The following is a 20878-nucleotide window of genomic DNA, read 5'->3' on the forward strand; positions in this document are numbered from 1 at the left end:
TCCGAGCTCTCATTCCACAAATGTTTCGCGCTCTCTCCTCTCATTAAACTCACTCACTCTCCCGGTCGCTGTCTCTGTCCGGGAAGGTTGCTTTCAGCAAAACCGCCTGTTGGGATTCATTTCAGTGGTGAGCTACAAACAGACACGCTTTCCTGCTGTTTTCTGTCTATCCCGGACGTCTGCAGTATATTCGTGTGTTTGCGAGCCTGCTGTGTGTTTATACTATTATAACGGAATACACTCGAATCTTCTCCCTGTGAAGAAAGAGGCGACGGACCGCCTGAACTCAACTAGCCGCTAAAGTCTCATCTCGGCGGGGGTCTTGTTTTGTGTTTAACGGAGGACCCTGGTTCTGAGAACCCCCACAAGATGGAGAAGTTAGAGAAGGGAATCAAGCCAGTGGAAGAGTGTGAATCTCCCGAGGACGACGTGGTTGACCCCCGGATCCAGGTACAGTGATTAGCCGACAGTTATCATGTTAGATAGACACCCAAACATATATAATCCCTTTTCATTTCATATATGATCTCTGTGGTCTTAAAAAAGACTAGACTCAGTAAAGATTTGCCATATCACCTTTTAACACATATGGGTTTCATGGGTTTCAAGTTTGGGAAAGCTCATTTTCACCCCCCCAAAAAATGCACCTTTATAATAAAGCATCCTCCCATTTGCAGAAGTACATTACCAGTCAAAAGTTTGGACACACCTACTCATTCAAGGGTTTCTTTATATTTTCTACATTGTGAAATAGTGAAGACATCAAGACTATGAAATAACACATGTGGAATCATGTAGTAACCAACAACAACAAAAAAAGTGTTAAACAAATCAAAATGTAGTTTATATTTTAGATTCTTCAAAAGTAGGCATCCTTTGTGTTGATGACAGCTTTGCACACTTGGCATTCTCTCAACCAGCTTCAAGTGGAATGCTTTTCCAACAATCTTGAAGGAGTTCCTACCAGAGCCGGTCGTGACCTCTCTGGGGCCCTAAGCAAAATTCTCCTAAGGGGCCCCTCCTACCTGACCCGTGAGCAATGTAAACCATTTACCATTGCCACACAGTCACACCTGATACCCTAGTGCTCCCACTACAATCCTCCCTCCTTTAAAACAGTTTGACCGTCTGTCGGTCTAGTAATAAGTAGACCTATACAGAACAGAATGAGGTATAAAACAACAATATTCATTGAATATAATATTTTCTATAGAATCTTAAGTGAATATTAACATAAATAAGAAATTGTAGAAAATATAAAATAATAAAATATAAAACAGAACTTTGGCTCTGCTGCCTGGCAATTAGTCCAGTCCTCACAATATTATACAATTATCTTTGTCTATACAATGTAAACATAAGCCTATAGGCCAGGACTGCAGCTATACGTCTCAAAATAGTCAAATAAAACCTACGCAGCTGTGATTCACTTTGGTTCCCTCTACAGCCTGGGCATTTCCAGCATCAGCATGGGTACCAGTCTATCTGGAAGAAATGGAGAAACTATGTCACATAGCTAAGCAGTCATTTACACAAATGCACTTCTGCCATGGAATCTTAAATGTTACTAAGTGTGTAAACATTTGAATTCAAATCTTACCATCAACATATTCCCCTTCTGTACTTTCTTGAGGCAAAAATCACCACAATGATGTCATCGTAGGACATGGGTTTCCCCACGTCATGATTTATGCTCCCGATGGCCAGACCACTCAAACGTTCATGATTTATGCTCCCGATGGCCAGACCACTCAAACGTTCATGATTTATGCTCCCGATGGCCAGACCACTCAAACGTTCATGATTTATGCTCCCGATGGCCAGACCACTCAAACGTTCATGATTTATGCTCCCGATGGCCAGACCACTCAAACGTTCATGATTTATGCTCCCGATGGCCAGACCACTCAAACGTTCATGATTTATGCTCCCGATGGCCAGACCACTCAAACGTTCATGATTTATGCTCCCGATGGCCAGACCACTCAAACGTTCATGATTTATGCTCCCGATGGCCAGACCACTCAAACGTTCATGATTTATTCTCCTGATGGCCAGACCACTCAAACGTTCATGATTTATGCTCCCGATGGCCAGACCACTCAAACGTTCATGATTTATGCTCCCGATGGCCAGACCACTCAAACGTTCATGATTTATGCTCCCAATGGCCAGACCACTCAAACGTTCATGATTTATGCTCCCGATGGCCAGACCACTCAAACGTTCCTGTGACATGGAAGACCTCAGATAGCTTTCGATGAGCTTTCATTTGTAAAATCTCCTCTCTGCCGATGCTACTGTTACTGGTAGGATGACTGCAATTCTAAGGGCTATCCAAAAGGTTAGGATAGAGTTCCTCCAGGTTTTTCTCACAGAGAAAGGAAAGCAGCTCAAATGCAGTCAGGTCTATTCTGAATCTCGTGTGCCCGATCCATTCCACTGATGTCACAGTCATCTCTGAAGGTTAAGAGTGTTTTCAACTTCCATGCAGTGAGCCTTTAAAAGATTCACTGGACATTTGAGAGGCAGTGCTGAAGTTCAGCAGCACTCCATATTTGTTTTTCACCTGGTTGAGTGTTTCAATTCTCTCATCCATGGACGTCACAGCAGAGTCGACCACAATGTTGAAGTAGTTGACTTGAAGGTTTTCCAATGCGTCAGTCAGTGGTTCATCAGGAGCCTCGTAGCTCAAAACGACTCAGTCTCTTCTCTTTCAGAACAGCCGTCACATTAATTTCTTCACAAATGCTTTTGGCTGCTCTCTGGGTCTCAGAGAATCCAGTTTCCCGGTATGTAGTGAGGGAAGCCTTTGCATTTGAGATTCAATTCACTATGATATCCAACTGCATTGAGGCGGATTGGAGGAGCTTGTTCACCTTGTTTGACACTGTCAGTATCTCACACCATACGACACAGCAAATCAAGAGGCGGTAGGATCCAACTGCAACTGATCCTCCGCAAGTGCTTGTGCCTCCACTTTGGCCACAGGATCGTTGATCGTCTGTCTGGATTCCAGTAATGCCTCCCGAACCCCAGAAGCCTGATACTGTTACGATCGTTTAGAGATGGATTAGACCAAGGTGCAGCATGGTAGGCAAACTTCTTACTTTTATTTCAAATGAACACCAAAAAAAACCCAACAAAATACAAAACCGAACATAAAGTTCTGCAGGGCTATACAGCTACTGTGCAAAAAAAAAGATCCCACAAACTCAGGTGGAAAACAGGCTGCCTAAGTATGATTCCCAATCAGAGACAACGATAGACAGCTGCCTCTGATTGGGAACCATACCCGGCCAACAAAGAAATAGAACACATAGATTGCCCACCCAAATCACACCCTGACCTAACCAAAATAGAGAATAAAAAGGATCTCTAAGGTCAGGGCGTGACAGATACCTGATTGCATGAACACTTTGGAGCCTACTCTCCCATCTTGTGTCACTCCATGACTTCACAGTTATGTTCAGGTGTTTCTTCAAAACACTCCATCTTTGTGTGCCAGCTGAAAAGAAGGTGAAGAGCTTTTACACATGCCCCCAAAAAACCCACCTGCATCTTTTGAAGATTTGGCAGCATCTGCAATGACAAGGTTTGGAGTAGGTGCTCCACATGGGATGAACACGGCTCTGGGATGTTTTTGGAGCAGTCTGGCTTGTACCCCTTGGAGCTTGCCCTTCATGTTGACCCCATTATCATAAGCTTGCCCTCTGCGATCTTCAAATGGAATCTTCAGCTCGTTCAGCTTATCTAAGATGACAGTGGACAGATTCAAGCCTGTTGTAACCTCAACATTCACAAAGCCAGAGGAAGTGCTCCTTGATCTCTGGCTTTCTTTTTAAAGCCAAGCTTCTCAGAATAATGGACATTTGACTCCGGTTGACTAATGTCGGGTGTACAGTCCAAGATAAATGGAGAAGTACTTTGAGTCTCTTACATTAGTCACTATTGCTTCTAGAATCTTGTCACTCACAATCTGTATCAGCTCATTCTGTGTGCGCTTCCCAAGGTAATGAATGAGCATGCGTCTCTCCATTTTTAATTTTGCTGAGATGATTTTGCATTACTGGGTTACATTTTGCCAGTAATTCAACGTATTTTAGGAAGTTTCCATTATCTGGTTGGAAGAGTTTGTCTGATGAACCCCTGAATGCTAGGTTTCTTTCAGACAGAGACCGGGTGATACTTAGAAAAGAAAAGAGCTTACAGCAAAAACAACAGACAGTGTTGTTTTTGATTGATTATGAAAGCCAGCTCCTGGTCATCTTTTCCCCATTTAGCCAGCTCCTGGTCATCTTTTCCCCATTTAGCCAGCTCCTGGTAATCTTTTCCCCATTTAGCCAGCTCCTGGTAATCTTTTCCCCATTTAGCCAGCTCCTGGTCATCTTTTCCCCATTTAGCCAGCTCCTGGTCATCTTTTCCCCATTTAGCCAGCTCCTGGTCATCTTTTCCCCATTTAGCCAGCTCCTGGTCATCTTTTCCCCATTTAGCCATCTGTCTCTGTAATAAGCCTGAAGGAAACCTCTTCTAGACTTGTCTTTAGGGTAAGAGAAACCCAGTCCTGGTTTGAATGCACCTCTGAGCACCAACTCAGTCCTCATAAAGTCTGTTAAGACTGGGTCAATCTGGGTCATTTGGTGGAGCAGAAACTGTTCTATTAGGGTCTGAGCTGCTTGTATCTGTTGCTGGCTATACACCTCTGGTTGTACTAGTACTGGCTGAGGCTGCCTGTACTTCACCTGGGTCTGTGTACTGGCTGAGGCTGCCTGTACTTCACCTGGGTCTGTGTACTGGCTGAGGCTGCCTGTACTGGGTCTGTGTTAGTACTAGCTGAAGAAGACTGTATTGGGTCTGTGTTAGTATTTGCTGAAGACGGCAGTACTGGGTCGGTGTTAGTACTGGCTGAGGCTGGATGTGGATCAACTGAGTCTGTGCTTGTACTGGCTGAGGCTGGATGTGGATCAACTGAGTCTGTGCTTGTACTGGCTGATTATCCAGCATCTCCTCTACTGACAAACTTAAGCATAGCACCTGTAAATTATAGATAACAATACTTTTATTAATTTTATCGGCTGCATCAGGCCCATTCAAAATGGCTCCCCCAGATTTCATTTTATACATTTTGAAATATAAAATATTATTCATCCTGTGGCTTGGTTGAATACTTTATGGTTATTATTTACTGAGGGATGTGCATCCGTATTGCCCAGTATGCCCAGCTAATCAACATTTTAAATTCAATATATACATCGCTAGTCAATGGCAATCCATTGCTTTCCGTATTGCATTAGTCCAAAGTTGTAAGTAAACCTTGACTGAGAGACTAGATAATCATTGGCTTGTTTTAAAATGATGTGCGCCTATGACGAGAGCCATCACGCCCATATATTGTCTGGACTGGTCCCCCCAGAGGTTGCTGCTGGAAAGCGCGAGTTTCATTTCGTGCATATAAACGCATGTTCACGCGCGACACGGTTATCTTTCCCGAGCTGCAGTTATAAACACCGTTGCCCGTTGACGTTTATCCAACGTAATAAATAGTTGTATTTCACTCTCACTTTTGTCAGGCACAACGAAACCAAACACAGCCCTGGAAGTGGCTGGCAAGCAAGACAGACAGACCAAGAGATGTACTGCCCAGCTAGGTTAGCAAGACAGACAGACTAGAGAGAGAGATGCACTGCCCAGCTAGGTTAGCAAGACAGACAGACTAGAGAGAGATGCACTGCCCAGCTAGGTTAGCAAGACAGACAGACTAGAGAGAGAGATGCACTGCCCAGCTAGGTTAGCAAGACAGACAGACGAGAGAGATGCACTGCCCAGCTAGGTTAGCAAGACAGACAGACTAGAGAGAGACGCACTGCCCAGCTAGCACATCAACTTAACGTTACTGTTTTTTGCTTGGAGAGGAGAGAAGACAAGTTTACCTGATTGCTGTTCCTGGGATTCACTTTCATGGTGTTTTTCTTCTTCTCTTTTCATGACCAGAAGGATGGTTCCGCTTTATCCTCTCATCCAAGTTGTACACATTGACACCCGCTTTGCCACAAGTGGGGGGTAATTTGTGTAATTTGAGGGGGCCTACGCAATTTGCGTAGTGAACGTATAGGGCCCCCCGGCTCTGGTTCCTACATATACTGGGTACTTGTTGGCTGCTTTTCCTTCACTCTGCGGTCCAACTCATCCCAAACCATCTCAATTGGGTTGAGGTTGGGTGATTGTGGAGGCCAGGTCATCTGATGCAGCACTCCATCACGCTCCTTCTTGGTCAAATAGCCCTTACACAAGCCTGGAGGTGTGTTTTGGGTCATTGTCCAGTTGAAAACAAATGATTGTCCCACTAAGCGCAAACCAGATGGGATGGCGTATCGCTGCAGTAGCCATGCTGGTTAAGTGTGAATTGAATTCTAAATAAATCACTGACAGTGTCACCAGCAAAGCACCCCCACACAATCACACCTCCTCCTCCATGCTTCACGGTGGGAACCACACATGCGGAGATCATCCGTTCAGCTACACGGCGGTTGGAACCAAAAATCTCAAATTTGGACTCATCAGACTAAAGGACAGATTGCCACCGGTCTAATGTCCAATGCTCGTGTTTCTTGGCCCGAGCAAGTCTCTTTTGATCCTCTGATTGGGGATCACACTTAGGCAGCCTTTTTCCCACCTGTGTTTTGTGGGTAGTTATTTTCTGTTTAGTCTCTGTTACCTGACAGAACTGGTCGCTTTCATTTAGTTACTTTGTTCGAGTGTTTTTTGATAATAAAAATAATCATGAACACTTCACGCTTTGGTCCACTCCTCCCGACGTCAGGCGTTAGTTACACTGTTACTTGAACTCGGTGAAGCATTTATTTGGGCTGCACTCTGAGGTGCAGTTAACTCTAATGAACTTATCCTCTATAGTAGAGGTAACTCTGGGTCTTCCATTCCTGTGGCGGTCCTCATGAGAGACAGTTTCATCATAGCGCTTGATGGTTTATTGCGACTGCACTTGAAGAAACTTAAAAATGTCTTGAAATGTTCAGAATTGACTGACCTTCATGTCTTAAAGTAAGGATGGACTGTTGTTTCTCTTTGCTTATTTGAGCTGTTCTGCCATAATATGGACTTGGTCTTTTACCAAATAGGGCTCTTCTGTATACCCCCCTACCTTGTCACAACACAACTGATTGGTTCAAATGCATTAAGAAGGAAAGAAATTCCACAAATTAACTTTTAACAAGCCCCACCTGTTAATTGAAATGCATTCCAGGTGACTACCTCATGAAGCTGGTTGAGAGAATGCCAAGAGTGTGCAAAGCTGTGATCAAGGCACAGGGTGGCTACTTTGAAGTATCACACATATAAATATATTTTGATTTGTTTAACACTTTTTTTTTGGGGGGGGGGGGTTATTACATGATTCCATGTGTGTTATTTCATAGTTTTGATGTCTTCAGTATTTTTCTACAAGGTAGAAAATAGTTTTAAAAAATAAAGAAAAACCCTTGAATGAGTAGGTATGTCCAAACTTCTGACTGGTACTGTGTGTAAGATAGCCTACTATTCCTAATGCGATGATTAGATTGGGATAGTCGTAATTTAAAACAACAATATAACAATCACTATTCACAAAATGGAATGTTCAATGCAGAGTAGACCTAGGTTATAGGTTAGATCAGATACCTATATAGGCTAGATCAGATACCTATATAGGCTAGATCAGATACCTATATAGGCTAGATCAGATACCTATATAGGCTAGATCAGATACCTATATAGGTTAGATCAGATACCTATATAGGCTAGATCAGATACATTGCTTGTCCTTTCTCAGCACAGGAGCATTTTGGCCTTTTATAAACACATTTCATGTAATTCCACAACACTTTCTTTTTGCTCTCTATCCTCTCTCTTTTCCTTCCTCTTCATTTTTCTCTCTCCTATCCTTGCCTCCTTCCCTCCTCCCTGTCTCCTGTGTGTTGTGTGTAAACAGGGAGAGTTGGACAAGTTGAACCAGTCTACAGAGGACATCAACCGCTGGGAGACAGAGCTGGAGGTGGGCCTGTGTGCGTTTGTGACAAGGACAGACTTGTCACTTTCTTGGCTTTTCCAACCAGTGACCCTTTCTGTTACTGGCCCAAAGCCTTTCATTCAAATCAAATCAAATAGCAGCCAATCCCAAATCTGACGTCTTCATTTCCTCCTCTAAACCACCTCCTCTCCTGGGTTACATTACCAATACGCTCTTTTCCTCCTCTAAACCACCTCCTCTCCTCTTCTGGGTTTCGTTGGAAAGAGTCTAGTATATAGTATAGCCAAGTCTAGGTCCAAAAGTCTTCTCAACAGCTTCTACCCCCAAGCCATAAGACTCCTGAACAGCTAATCAAATGGCCACCCAGACTATTTGTGTTGCACCCCCCCCCCCCCCCCTTCTTTTACACTGCTGCTACTCGCTGTTTATTATCGATGCATAGTCACTTTAATAACTCTACCTACATGTACATATTACCTCAACTAGCCGGTGCCCCCGTAAATTGACTCTGTACCGGTACCCCCTGTTTATAGCCTCGCTATTGTTATTTACTCCTGCTCTTTAATTATTTGTTACACATACAGTGGGGCAAAAAAAGTATTTAGTCAGCCACCAATTGTGCAAGTTCTCCCACTTAGAAAGATGAGAGAGGCCTGTAATTTTCATCACAGGTACCCTTCAACTATGACAGACAAAATGAGAAAAATCCAGAAAATCACATTGTAGGATTTTGAATGAATTTATTTGCAAATTATGGTGGAAAATAAGTATTTGGTCACCTACAAACAAGCAAGATTTCTGGCTCTCACAGACCTGTAACTTCTTTAAGAGGCTCCTCTGTCCTCCACTCGTTACCTGTATTAATGGCACCTGTTTGAACTTGTTATCAGTATAAAAGACACCTGTCCACAACCTCAAACAGTCACACTCCAAACTCCACTATGGCCAAGACCAAAGAGCTGTCAAAGGACACCAGAAACAAAATTGTAGACTTGCACCAGGCTGGGAAGACTGAATCTGCAATAGGTAAGCAGCTTGGTTTGAAGAAATCAACTGTGGGAGCAATTATTAGGAAATTGAAGACATACAAGACCACTGATAATCTCCCTCGATCTGGGGCTCCACGCAAGATCTCACCCCGTGGGGTCAAAATGATCACAAGAACGTTGAGCAAAAATCCCAGAACCACACGGGGGGACCTAGTGAATGACCTGCAGAGAGCTGGGACCAAAGTAACAAAGCCTACCATCAGTAACACACTACGCCGCCAGGGACTCAAATCCTGCAGTGCCAGACGTGTCCCCCTGCTTAAGCCAGTACATGTCCAGGCCCATCTGAAGTTTGCTAGAGAGCATTTGGATGATCCAGAAGAAGATTGGGAGAATGTCATATGGTCAGATGAAACCAAAATATAACTTTTTGGTTAAAACTTAACTCGTCGTGTTTGGAGGACAAAGAATGCTGAGTTGCATCCAAATAACAATACCTACTGTGAAGCATGGGGGTGGAAACATCATGCTTTGGGGCTGTTTTTCTGCAAAGGGACCAGCACGACTGATCCGTGTAAAGGAAAGAATGAATGGGGCCATGTATCGTGAGATTTTGAGTGAAAACCTCCTTCCATCAGCAAGGGCATTGAAGATAAAACGTGGCTGGGTCTTTCAGCATGACAATGATCCCAAACACACCGCCCGGGCAACGAAGGAGTGGCTTCGTAAGAAGCATTTCAAGGTCCTGGAGTGGCCTAGCCAGTCTTTGGAGGGAGTTGAAAGTCCATGTTGCCCAGCAACAGCCCCAAAACATCACTGCTCTAGAGGAGATCTGCATGGAGGAATGGGCCAAAATACCAGCAACAGTGTGTGAAAACCTTGTGAAGACTTACAGAAAACGTTTGACCTCTGTCATTGCCAACAAAGGGTATATAACAAAGTATTGAGATAAACTTTTGTTATTGACCAAATACTTATTTTCCACCATAATTTGCAAATAAATTCATTAAAAATCCTACAATGTGATTTTCTGGAATTTTTTTCTCAATTTGTCTGTCATAGTTGAAGTGTACCTATGATGAAAATTACAGGCCTCTCTCATCTTTTTAAGTGGGAGAACTTGCACAATTGGTGGCTGACTAAATACTTTTTTGCCCCACTGTATATTATGTTGTTGTATATTTCCAGGAAGCTAATTCAGAGAAAGAGAATGGCTGAAAGGGAGGTATGCGAAGTATGTCAAGTTGTTTACGTTATAAACAAAAGGTGACTCTGAGCCCCCCTAGATCCCCCTGTAGGGTAGACGGGCCTGTGTGGCCTCTCTCTCTCTCTCTCTCGCTCTCTGTCTTGCCGTCTGACCATTAAACCCTAGGTCTACTCTCTCTCTGTCTTGCCGTCTGACCATTAAACCCTAGGTCTACTCTCTCTCTGTCTTGCCGTCTGACCATTAAACCCTAGGTCTACTCTCTCTCTGTCTTGCCGTCTGACCATTAAACCCTAGGTCTACTCTCTCTCTGTCTTGCCGTCTGACCTTTAAACCCTAGGTCTACTCTCGCTCTCTGAGCAGCAGCTATTAGAAAGACATTTGGATTACTGTTAGGAAGCACAGTATTGTTTGGTCCTGTTTTAAGACTGGGTCAGGGGCCAGGGGACATGGGACAGGGGACAGGGGAGAGGGACCAGGGGCCAGGGGACGGTGGTCAGGGGACAGGGACCAGGGGACAGGGGTCAGGGGCCAGGGACCAGGGGTCAGAGACCAGGGGTCAGGGACTGTGGTTCGAGACATTGGCTTGGTGTAACACAAAAACAACTTCAGGAAGCTACGTTTCAACATCAGGAGTTCATTGGTCAGTATTGGGTTAAACATGTTTCGGATCACTGATTTAATAGGTGTTCTTTTCCAGAGAGACAAACTATCAGCATGTTTATTGTAAACATTGCTCCTCAGTGGATGTCACAGATACCTCATATCTTCGTCACCCATGAAGTGTTCTGAGAGGCTGGTTATGGCACACATCATCCCAGACATCCTAGACCCACTCCAACTTGCATACCGCCCCAAGAGATCCATAGACGATGCAATCTCAATTGTACTCCACACTGCCCTCACCCACCTAGATATGAGGAACACCTATGTGAGAATGCTGTTCATTGACTACAGCTCAGCGTTCAACACCATTGTCCCCTCCAAGCTCGTCACCAAGCTTAGGATCATGGGACTGAACCCCTCCCTCTGAAACTGGATCCTGGACTTCCTGATGAGCCGACCCCAGGTGGTGAGGGTAGGCAACATCACCTCGCCACGCTGACCCTCAACACGGGGGTCCCACAGGGGTGCGCGTTTAGTCCCCTCCTGTACTCCCTGTTCACCCAAGACTGCGTAGCCAGGCACGATTTCAACACCATCATTAAGTTTGCTGACGCCACTACGGTGGTAAGGCCTGATCACCGACAACGATGAGACAGCCTATAGGGAGGAGGTCAATGACCTGACAGTGTGGTGCCAGGACAACAACCTCTCCCTCAACGTCAGTAAGACCAAGGAGCTAATTGTGGACTACAGGAAACAGAGGCTGAGCACGTCCCCATCCACATCGACGGGGCTGCGGTGGAGCGGGTCGAGAGTTCCTCTGTGTCCAAATCACTAAGAACTTAAAATGGTCTACACAAACGAGCGTAGTTGTGAAGAAGGCCCGACAGCAACTTTTCCCCCTCAGGAGGTTGAAAAGGTTTGGCATGGGCCCTTCAAATCCTCAAAAACACTCTCCAGCTGTACGACTGAGGGCATCTTGACTGGCTGCAACACCGCCTGGTATGGGAATAGCACCGCTCTCGATAGCCTGGGACTACAGAGTGTGGTGCGGACAGCCCAGTACATCACCGGGGTCGAGCTCCTTGCCATCTAGAACCTCTCTATATCAGGAGGTGTGAAAGGAAGACCAAGAAAATCATTAAAGACTCCAACCAACCAACCCATAGATTGTTTTCTCTGCTTCCGTATCCCTGTCTCTCCTTTACATATCTACCACCATCACTCCAGTATCCCTGTCCCCTTACCTCTATACATATCTACCTCCATCACTCCAGTATCCCTGTCCCCTTACCCCTATACATATCTACCTCCATCACTACAGTATCCCTGTCTCCTATACATATCTACCTCCATCACTCCAGTATCCCTGTCTCCTTCCCCCTATACATATCTACCTCCATCACTCCAGTATCCCTGTCTCCTTCCCCCTATACATATCTACCTCCATCACTCCAGTATCCCTGTCCCCTTACCCCTCTACATATCTACCTCTATCGATCCAGTATCCCTGTCCTCTTACCCCTCTACATATCTACCTCTATCGATCCAGTATCCCTGCGCATTGTCAATATGACACTGGACCTGATTGACCCTGTATATAGTATGATTACTTTATCATGTTCCTCTTGTTGTTATATCTTGTGTGTTATTATTTATTGTGTTACATTGTTATTCATTATTGTATTGTTGGGGTTAGAGTTTGCAAGAAAGGCATTTCACTGTACTTGTGCATGTGACATTAAAACTTGAAACTTGATTGAAACGTGAAACCGCAGAAACCATTGAGGAAGTGTGACGATGTCACAGGAAGCTAGTTTCCCCTCAATGCCCCCTTCTCCCCCTCTCTTCCCCCTCTCTTCTCTCCCCCTCTCTTTTCCCCTCCATGTCTCCCCTCTCTTTTCCCCTCCATCTCTCCCCCTCTTTTCCCCTCCATGCCTCCCCCTCTCCCTTCCCCTCCATGTCTCCCCCTCTCTTTTCCCCTCCATGTCTCATCTCTCTTTTCCCCTTCATCTCTCCCCCTCTTTTCCCCTCCATCTCTCCCCCTCTCCCTTCCCCTCCATGTCTCCCCCTCTCTTTTCCCCTCCATGTCTCCCCCTCCATGTCTCCCCCTCTATTTTCCCTTCCATCTCTCTCCCTCTCATTTCCCCTCCATGTCTCCCCCTCTCTTTTCCCCTCCATCTCTCTCCCCCTCTTTTCCCCTCCATGTCTCCCCCTCCATCAATCTTTTCCCCTCCATGTCTCCCCCTCCATCTCGCTTTTCCCCTCCATGTCTCCCCCTCTCTTTTCCCCTCCATCTCTCTCCCCCTCTTTTCCCCTCCATGTCTCCCCCTCCATCTCTCTTTTCCCCTCCATCTCTCCCCCTCTCTTTTCCCCTCCATGTCTCCCCCTCTCTTTTCCCCTCCATGTCTCCCCCTCTCTTTTCCCCTCCATTTTTCCTCCTCTCTTCCTACCCCCTCCCTTTCTGGGGACAAGATGCAGGTGTTACAGCCCTTAAATCTAGGGTGACCACATTTAAGATACCCAAATGCGGGACAACGGGATGATTTCGAGGAACAGATTAGTAGCCTACAGGAATGTGGGACTGTCCATCACAATCAGGGACATGTGGTAACTTTATATGAATCTGATTGACAAAGTTGGCGCCACACACACACTCCTCTTTGACAGGGAGAGAGACATTTCTCAGCCCCTAATTTTAGACATTGTGACGCAGGGACCGAGAGAAGGGATTCTCCCCTGTAATATTTCCACGAATATGTAACAGCATAGGGGTAATGTTCCTGTTTGCAGACTGGGGGTGTGTGTGTCATGCTTGTGTGTGTGTGTGTGTGTGTGTGTGTGTGTGTGTGTGTGTGTGTGTGTGTGTGTGTGTGTGTGTGGTGCCAACTTTGTGAATCAGATTCATGTAAAGTTACCATGCTAGGTTAAGTGAGTTAGTGTTGTATTGAGTTTGACACAGCTCTTTTGAGGAAAAAGCCTGACTATCTCAGTTCTGTGAATTGGGATGGAGAGGAGAAAACACCTTCCTAAACAAAACTGCACAGACATAGCTACATAGACACTCATACAGTGTCAATACACTCTGACGAACACCCTGTCTGTTGTCACGGTGACAATATAACATGACACTGTGTATAGATGAACACTCTGTCTGTTGTCATGGTGACAATAGAACAGGATAGAATGTGACACAGATAAGGTTCCTGGAGATTTGTTGGTGTTTTACTAACGTGTGTGTGTGTGTGTGTGTGTGTGTGTGTGTGTCTGTCTGTCTGTAGGACTGTCGTCAGAGGTTCCGCACGGTGCTGGTGGAAGCCACAGTGAAGCTGGATGAGCAGGTGAAGAGGATCGGCAGAGATGTAGAAGACTCCAAACCTTACTGGGAGGCCAGGAGAGTGGCCAGACAGGTACACACACACACACACATACACACACACACACACACACACACACACACACACACAGGTAGAACCCTTTTGAGTTCCATGTAGAACCCTTTTCGCAGAGAGTTCTACATGGAACCAAAAAGGTGTCTCCTGTGGGGACGGCCAAAGAACCCTTTTGGGCAGGCCGGGGTTATACAGGCTACATGAGAGGAACATTTTAAAGAGAACACACACACACACTCAAGGACTTTAAAGCCAGAGGAGAAGTCACATTGATTCTATTTATATCTCTGTCACACCACCTCTAAATCAGACTGATCACACACTGCTACTCACACACACACGCGCGCGCACACACACACACACACACACACACACACACACACACACACACACACACACACACACACACACACACACACACACACACACACACACACACACACACACACACACACACACACACACACACACACACACACACACAGTTTCTCTGTCAGCTAGTTGTGAGTAGGGTAGATAGAGAGATGAGTGTGTCAGGTGTTTAATCCCTGCTCGGGGAAGATATCAGAGCTGAGGATGATGTTAAAGTGTTTTAGTACAGCCAATTGGAATTTGTGGTCTGTATATTTTATCATTTCATGTAGGATACCATCAACACCACAGGCCTTTTTGTGTTGGAGGGTTTGTATTTTGTCCTGTAGTTCATTAAATGTAATTGGAGAATCCAGTAGGTTCTGGTAGTTTTTAACAGTTGATTCTAAGATGTGTATTTCATCATGCATCTATTTATAACTCTGTCACACACCCACTCTCTAAATCACACACACACGCACGCACACACACACACACACACACACACACACACACACACACACACACACACACACACACACACACACACACACACACACACACACACACACACACACACACACACACACACACACACACACACACACACACACACACAGAGTCCCTCTGTCCCTTCCTGTCAGCTGCTTGTGAGTAGGGTAGATGAGAGAGAGATGAGTCTCAAGTGTTTAATCCCTCCTTTATTTAACCTCTCTAATCTGGCGTGTGTCCTCTGCCACCCCCTGCCCCTGCCCACCTCCTACAGCTGCTCTGATTGGCTCCTAGTAGCTATTCACAGACACCCAGGGGGGCTTGGTCCATCAACCCTGGCAACAGCCTATGAGAGAGCATCATTTCAGTCATTCAACAAATGACTAGCGTGTGTGTCTGCCAACAAAAAAATATGAGCTGACCTGTCTACGCTTTGATGGGAAAGGGTACAAGCGGACAGAGACTGAGTGTCCTAGGTCCACTGTGTCTACATAGCTGGCCAGTCTACAGTATATAGGGGGTATGTAGATGCCAACTTCAACACGTGAGTGGCAGGATTACAGCCCCTATCTAGCTATCTAGCTAGCAGTCCTATCTAGCTAGCAGTCCTATCTATCTAGCAGCCCCTATCTATCTAGCAGCCCCTATCTAGCTAGCAGTCTTATCTAGCTAGCAGTCTTATCTAGCTAGCAGTCTTATCTAGCTAGCAGTCTTATCTAGCTAGCAGTCATATCTAGCTAGCAGTCATATCTATCTAGCAGCTCCTATCTAGCTAGCAGCACCTATCTAGCTATCAGTCCTATCTAGCTAGCAGCTCCTATCTAGCTAGCAGTCCTATCTAGCTATCAGTCCTATCTAGCTAGCAGTCCTATCTAGCTAGCAGTCCTATCTAGCTAGCAGTCCTATCTATCTAGCAGCTCCTATCTATCTAGCAGCCCCTATCTATCTAGTGTTAATGATGGGATATGTAGGAGGGTGAGCCGGTCAAGGATCGATTCAGACAAGGTGGTCTATTGTATGACAAGTGACAGTTTAATTATGAGTAAAGATATCTGGTACAACGTATACGGGCCATTTCATTCGGTTCTTAAGGAACCAGCAGAAAAGAAGCGCAGATAACAGAGTGCACATGTCTCATATACAGAACAGAAAGTAGGTTGATTCTAGAAGATCGGGTCTTCGGGTTGGTTCAGGCTGAGGTGTAGTCTTCTTGGATTGGCCCTGTTGGGCCGTCCGTCATCCCTCTGAGTCTTGTTCTTTGTCACGCAATGTTCAGCTAAAAAGGAGATTAGGTGTGTGCGCTGTCCTCAGTCACACAATGTTCGGCTAGAAAGGAGATTAGGTGTGTGCGCTGGTTTCTGCAAGTCAAGGCTGTCTCTTCCTCCCAATGTGTGGGTGTATGTCTTATCTGTGTGTCCTCGGCAGTTAGTGTGTGTAATGTGTGTGTGCTGTGTGTGTGGGTGTGGGAGCTATCCTGTATGGGACCTAACATGTTTTACTGTGAAAATACGTTGTCTCAGTTATAGCAATGTAATAGCAGTAGGCTGGTCACCTGCATAAGAAATAGCACTTCCTTACACTAGCAGCCCCTATCTATCTAGCAGCCCCTATCTAGCTAGCAGTCTTATCTAGCTAGCAGTTCTATCTAGCTAGCAGTCATATCTAGCTAGCAGTCATATCTAGCTAGCAGTCCTAGCTAGCAGCTCCTATGTGCATTTTAGATGGAGGTCAAATTTGGTCAGTGGTTTCAGTGGTTCAGAGAAATAATGTTTTGCTTTTGCTGTACTACACACACACACATGAGAGAGGGGAAGAGAGTGGTGGAATCAGGGAGAGAGGGGAGAGAAGAGGGAGGAATCAGGGAGAGAGAAGAGGGAGGAATCAGGAAGAGCGAGAGAGGAGGAATCAGGGAGAGAGGAGAGAGAAGAGGGAGGAATCAGGGAGAGAGGAGAGAGAAGAGGGAGGAATCAGGGAGAGAGGAGAGAGAAGAGGGAGGAATCAGGTAGAGAGGGGAGAGAAGAGGGAGGAATCAGGAAGAGCGAGAGAGGAGGAATCAGGGAGAGAGGAGAGAGAAGAGGGAGGAATCAGGAAGAGCGAGAGAGGAGGAATCAGGGAGAGAGGAAAGAAGAGGGAGGAATCAGGGAGAGAGGAGAGAGAAGAGGGAGGAATTGGGGATAGAGGAGAGTGAGGAGGAGGAATCAGGGAGAGAGGGGAGAGAAGAGGGAGGAATCAGGAAGAGCGAGAGAGGAGGAATCAGGGAGAGAGGAAAGAAGAGGGAGGAATCAGGGAGAGAGGAGAGAGAAGAGGGAGGAATCGGGGAGAGAGGAGAGAGAGGAGGAGGAATCAGGGAGAGAGGGGAGAGAAGAAGGAGGAATCAGGAAGAGCGAGAGAGGAGGAATCAGGGAGAGAGGAGAGAGAAGAGGGAGGAATCAGGAAGAGAGGAGAGAGAAGAGGGAGGAATTGGGGAGAGAGGAGAGAGAGAAGAGGAGGAATCAGGGAGAGACGAGAGAGAAGAGGGAGGAATCAGGGAGAGAGGAGAGAAAGAGAAGATGAGGAATCTGGGAGAGAGGAGAGAGAGAGAAGAGGAGCAATCATGGAGAGAGAAGAGGGAGGAATCCGCGAGAGAGAAGGAGAGAGAGGAGGAATCAGGGAGAGAGGAGAGAGAGAGGAGGAATCAGGGAGGGAGGAGAGAGAAAGAGGAGGAATCGGGGAGAGAAGAGGAGAGAGAGGAGGAATCAGGGAGAGAGGAGAGAGAGGGGATGAATCAGGGAGAGAGGAGGAGATAAGAGGAGGAATCAGGGAGAGAGAGAGAGGAGGAATCAGGGAGAGAGAAGAGGAGGAATCAGGGAGAGATGAGGAAAGAGAGTAGGAATCAGGGAGAGAGGAGAGAAGGAATCAGGGAGATAGAAGGAGAGAGAAGAGGGGGGTATCAGGGAGAGAGGAGAGGAGGAATCAGGGAGAGAGAAGGAGAGAGAAGAGGGAGGTATCAGGGAGAGAGGAGAGGGGAGTGAGGTGTCAGGGAGAGAGAAGAAGAAAGATATGGAGAAAGGTAGAGAGAGAGCGAGAGGAGTCAACTTCTGCTTGTCTGTCAAAGAGATTACAACGGATGAGAGGAGAAAAACAGCTCCCTCCCTCCACCCTCCATTCCTCCACTTCCACATCTCACTCCCTTCACTTCCCTCCCCCATACATCCCCCACTCCCTTCATCTTCTTCTCTGGTGGTGGGCTATAGAGGACGGGGAGAGAGAGGCTGGGTTTGGGCTATCGAGAACGGGGAGAGAGAGGCTGGGTTTGGGCTATAGAGGACAGGGAGAGAGGCTGGGTTTGGGCTATAGAGGACGGGGAGAGAGAGGCTGGGTTTGGGCTATAGAGCACGGGGCGAGAGAGGCTGGGTTTGGGCTATAGAGGACGGGGAGAGAGGCTGGGTTTGGGCTATAGAGGACGGGGAGAGAGAGGCTGGGTTTGGGCTATAGAGGACGGGGCGAGAGAGGCTGCGTTTGGGCTATAGAGCACGGGGCGAGAGAGGCTGGGTTTGGGCTATAGAGGACGGGGCGAGAGAGGCTGGGTTTGGGCTATAGAGGACGGGGCGAGAGAGGCTGGGTTTGGGCTATAGAGCACGGGGCGAGAGAGGCTGGGTTTGGGCTATAGAGGACGGGGAGAGAGAGGCTGGGTTTGGGCTATAGAGCACGGGGCGAGAGAGGCTGGGTTTTGGACGGTGAGAGAGAGGCTGGGTTTGGGCTATAGAGGACGGGGCGAGAGAGGCTGGGTTTGGGCTATAGAGGACGGGGCGAGAGAGGCTGGGTTTGGGCTATAGAGCACGGGGCGAGAGAGGCTGGGTTTGGGCTATAGAGGACGGGGCGAGAGAGGCTGGGTTTGGGCTATAGAGGACGGGGCGAGAGAGGCTGGGTTTGGGCTATAGAGCACGGGGCGAGAGAGGCTGGGTTTGGGCTATAGAGGACGGGGAGAGAGAGGCTGGGTTTGGGCTATAGAGCACGGGGCGAGAGAGGCTGGGTTTGGGCTATAGAGGACGGTGAGAGAGAGGCTGGGTTTGGGCTATAGAGGATGGGGAGAGAGGCTGGGTTTGGGCTATAGAGGACGGGGAGAGAGGCTGGGTTTGGGCTATAGAGGACGGGGAGAGAGAGGCTGGGTTTGGGCTATAGAGCACGGGGCGAGAGAGGCTGGGTTTGGGCTATAGAGGACGGGAGAGAGAGGCTGGGTTTGGGCTATAGAGGACGGGGAGAGAGGCTGGGTGATGACTTCATTAGGGCCCTCAGCCTGCTGGGGGTTTATGTATGAACACTTCATTAGGGCCCTCAGCCTGCTGGGGGTTGATGTATGAACACTTCATTAGGGCCCTCAGTCTGCTGGGGGTTTATGTATGAACACTTCATTAGGGCCCTCAGCCTGCTGGGGGTTTATGTATGAACACTTCATTAGGGCCCTCAGCCTGCTGGGGGTTTATGTATGAACACTTCATTAGGGCCCTCAGCCTGCTGGGGGTTCATTAGGGCCCTCGGCCTGCTGGGGGTTCATTAGGGCCCTCAGCCTGCTGGGGGTTCATTAGGGCCCTCAGCCTGCTGGGGGTTCATTAGGGCCCTCAGCCTGCTGGGGGTTCATTAGGGCCCTCAGCCTGCTGGGGGTTGATGTATGAACCAGACTATTGAAGTGAGTCTAGATCTAACCCATATGGGTGTCTGAAACAGTGTGACTCAAGGCCTCGTTTATACCTGCCGCTAACATTTGTCCTGTGTCATGATCTTGTCCACATTCTGATTGGTGCCCAGATTTGATAGTATTCAAATGTGTCTTTTATCAGTTCACCGTGTCCAAATTGTGACTAGATGTCCTGGTCTCTCCCTGTGTGCAAATGATTTGACAGATATTCTTTCAGAAATAATATTTATGTATTTATATTAAGACACATGTTGAAGCTATAAGTCAGTAGTGATTTTGGAGGACTGGATCAGGATGTATAAAATGGTTTCACCGTCCAGATCCGTCTACACCTTTAAGATATCCAGACACAAGGCGTTCCTGACTACCTCTGGAGGCGGTCAGGAGGGGTGTCTTTTAATCATCTACACCTTTAAGATATCCAGACACAAGGCGTTCCTGACTACCTCTGGAGGCGGTCAGGAGGGGTGTCTTTTAATCATCTACACCTTTAAGATATCCAGACACAAGGCGTTCCTGACTACCCCCGGAGGCGGTCAGGAGGGGTGTCTTTTAATCATCTACACCTTTAAGATATCCAGACACAAGGCGTTCCTGACTACCCCCGGAGGCGGTCAGGGAGGGGTGTCTTTTAATCATCTACACCTGTCTACAAATATGGGCACAATCAGAATGTGAACAAGATCAGTACAAAGGACACATGTTAGAACCAGGTATAAACAGGGCCTCTGAAGCAGACAATTGAATGTGAATGACACAGTGAATATGAGACGGTCAGCACCCAAAGACAATTGAGACACCACTAAGAATGGATCTGCAGCCTACACCAACAAAGACTGTTTGTCTGTTTGATAGAGGCAGTGTTTGTTGTAGGTGGCTTGGTCACAGTCATGGTAAAAATTCCTATCTCATTCCCTCACTTCATATCTCCTGCCTACACCCTGGACTATGAAAGCCTGCTGTTGTTATGTACTGGGCAAAGGGGGCTGGCTGGTGGGCAGTCAGTGCTGCTATTTAACAAATCAGCTGTCAGACAGAAACACACATACACTGAGTGTACACAATATTAGGAACACCTGCTCTTTCCATGTCGTAGCTTTCACCGGGATTCACCTGGTCAGTCGATGACCCCTTATTGATGTCACT

At 46.9% G+C, this 20878-nt stretch overlaps 1 protein-coding gene across 2 annotated transcripts in view; it reads left to right on the forward strand.

Annotated features, from left to right (window-relative positions):
* The window catches only part of LOC110487905 (SH3 domain-binding protein 5-like), a 27075-nt gene continuing 6197 nt past the window's right edge, over positions 1 to 20878 (forward strand). The window contains exons 1-3 of one of the 2 annotated variants that reach the window (XM_036971391.1): positions 3 to 450; positions 7985 to 8047; positions 14104 to 14232. In XM_036971391.1, the coding sequence (XP_036827286.1) occupies positions 370 to 450; positions 7985 to 8047; positions 14104 to 14232 (273 nt within the window). In that variant the 5' untranslated portion in view covers positions 3 to 369. Of the gene's footprint in view, positions 451 to 7984; positions 8048 to 14103; positions 14233 to 20878 lie in introns of both variants that reach the window. The other variant, XM_036971392.1, reaches the window with a different exon arrangement.

Source organism: Oncorhynchus mykiss, chromosome 32 (assembly GCF_013265735.2).
Source record: "Oncorhynchus mykiss isolate Arlee chromosome 32, USDA_OmykA_1.1, whole genome shotgun sequence".
Classification (NCBI taxonomy): domain Eukaryota; kingdom Metazoa; phylum Chordata; class Actinopteri; order Salmoniformes; family Salmonidae; genus Oncorhynchus; species Oncorhynchus mykiss.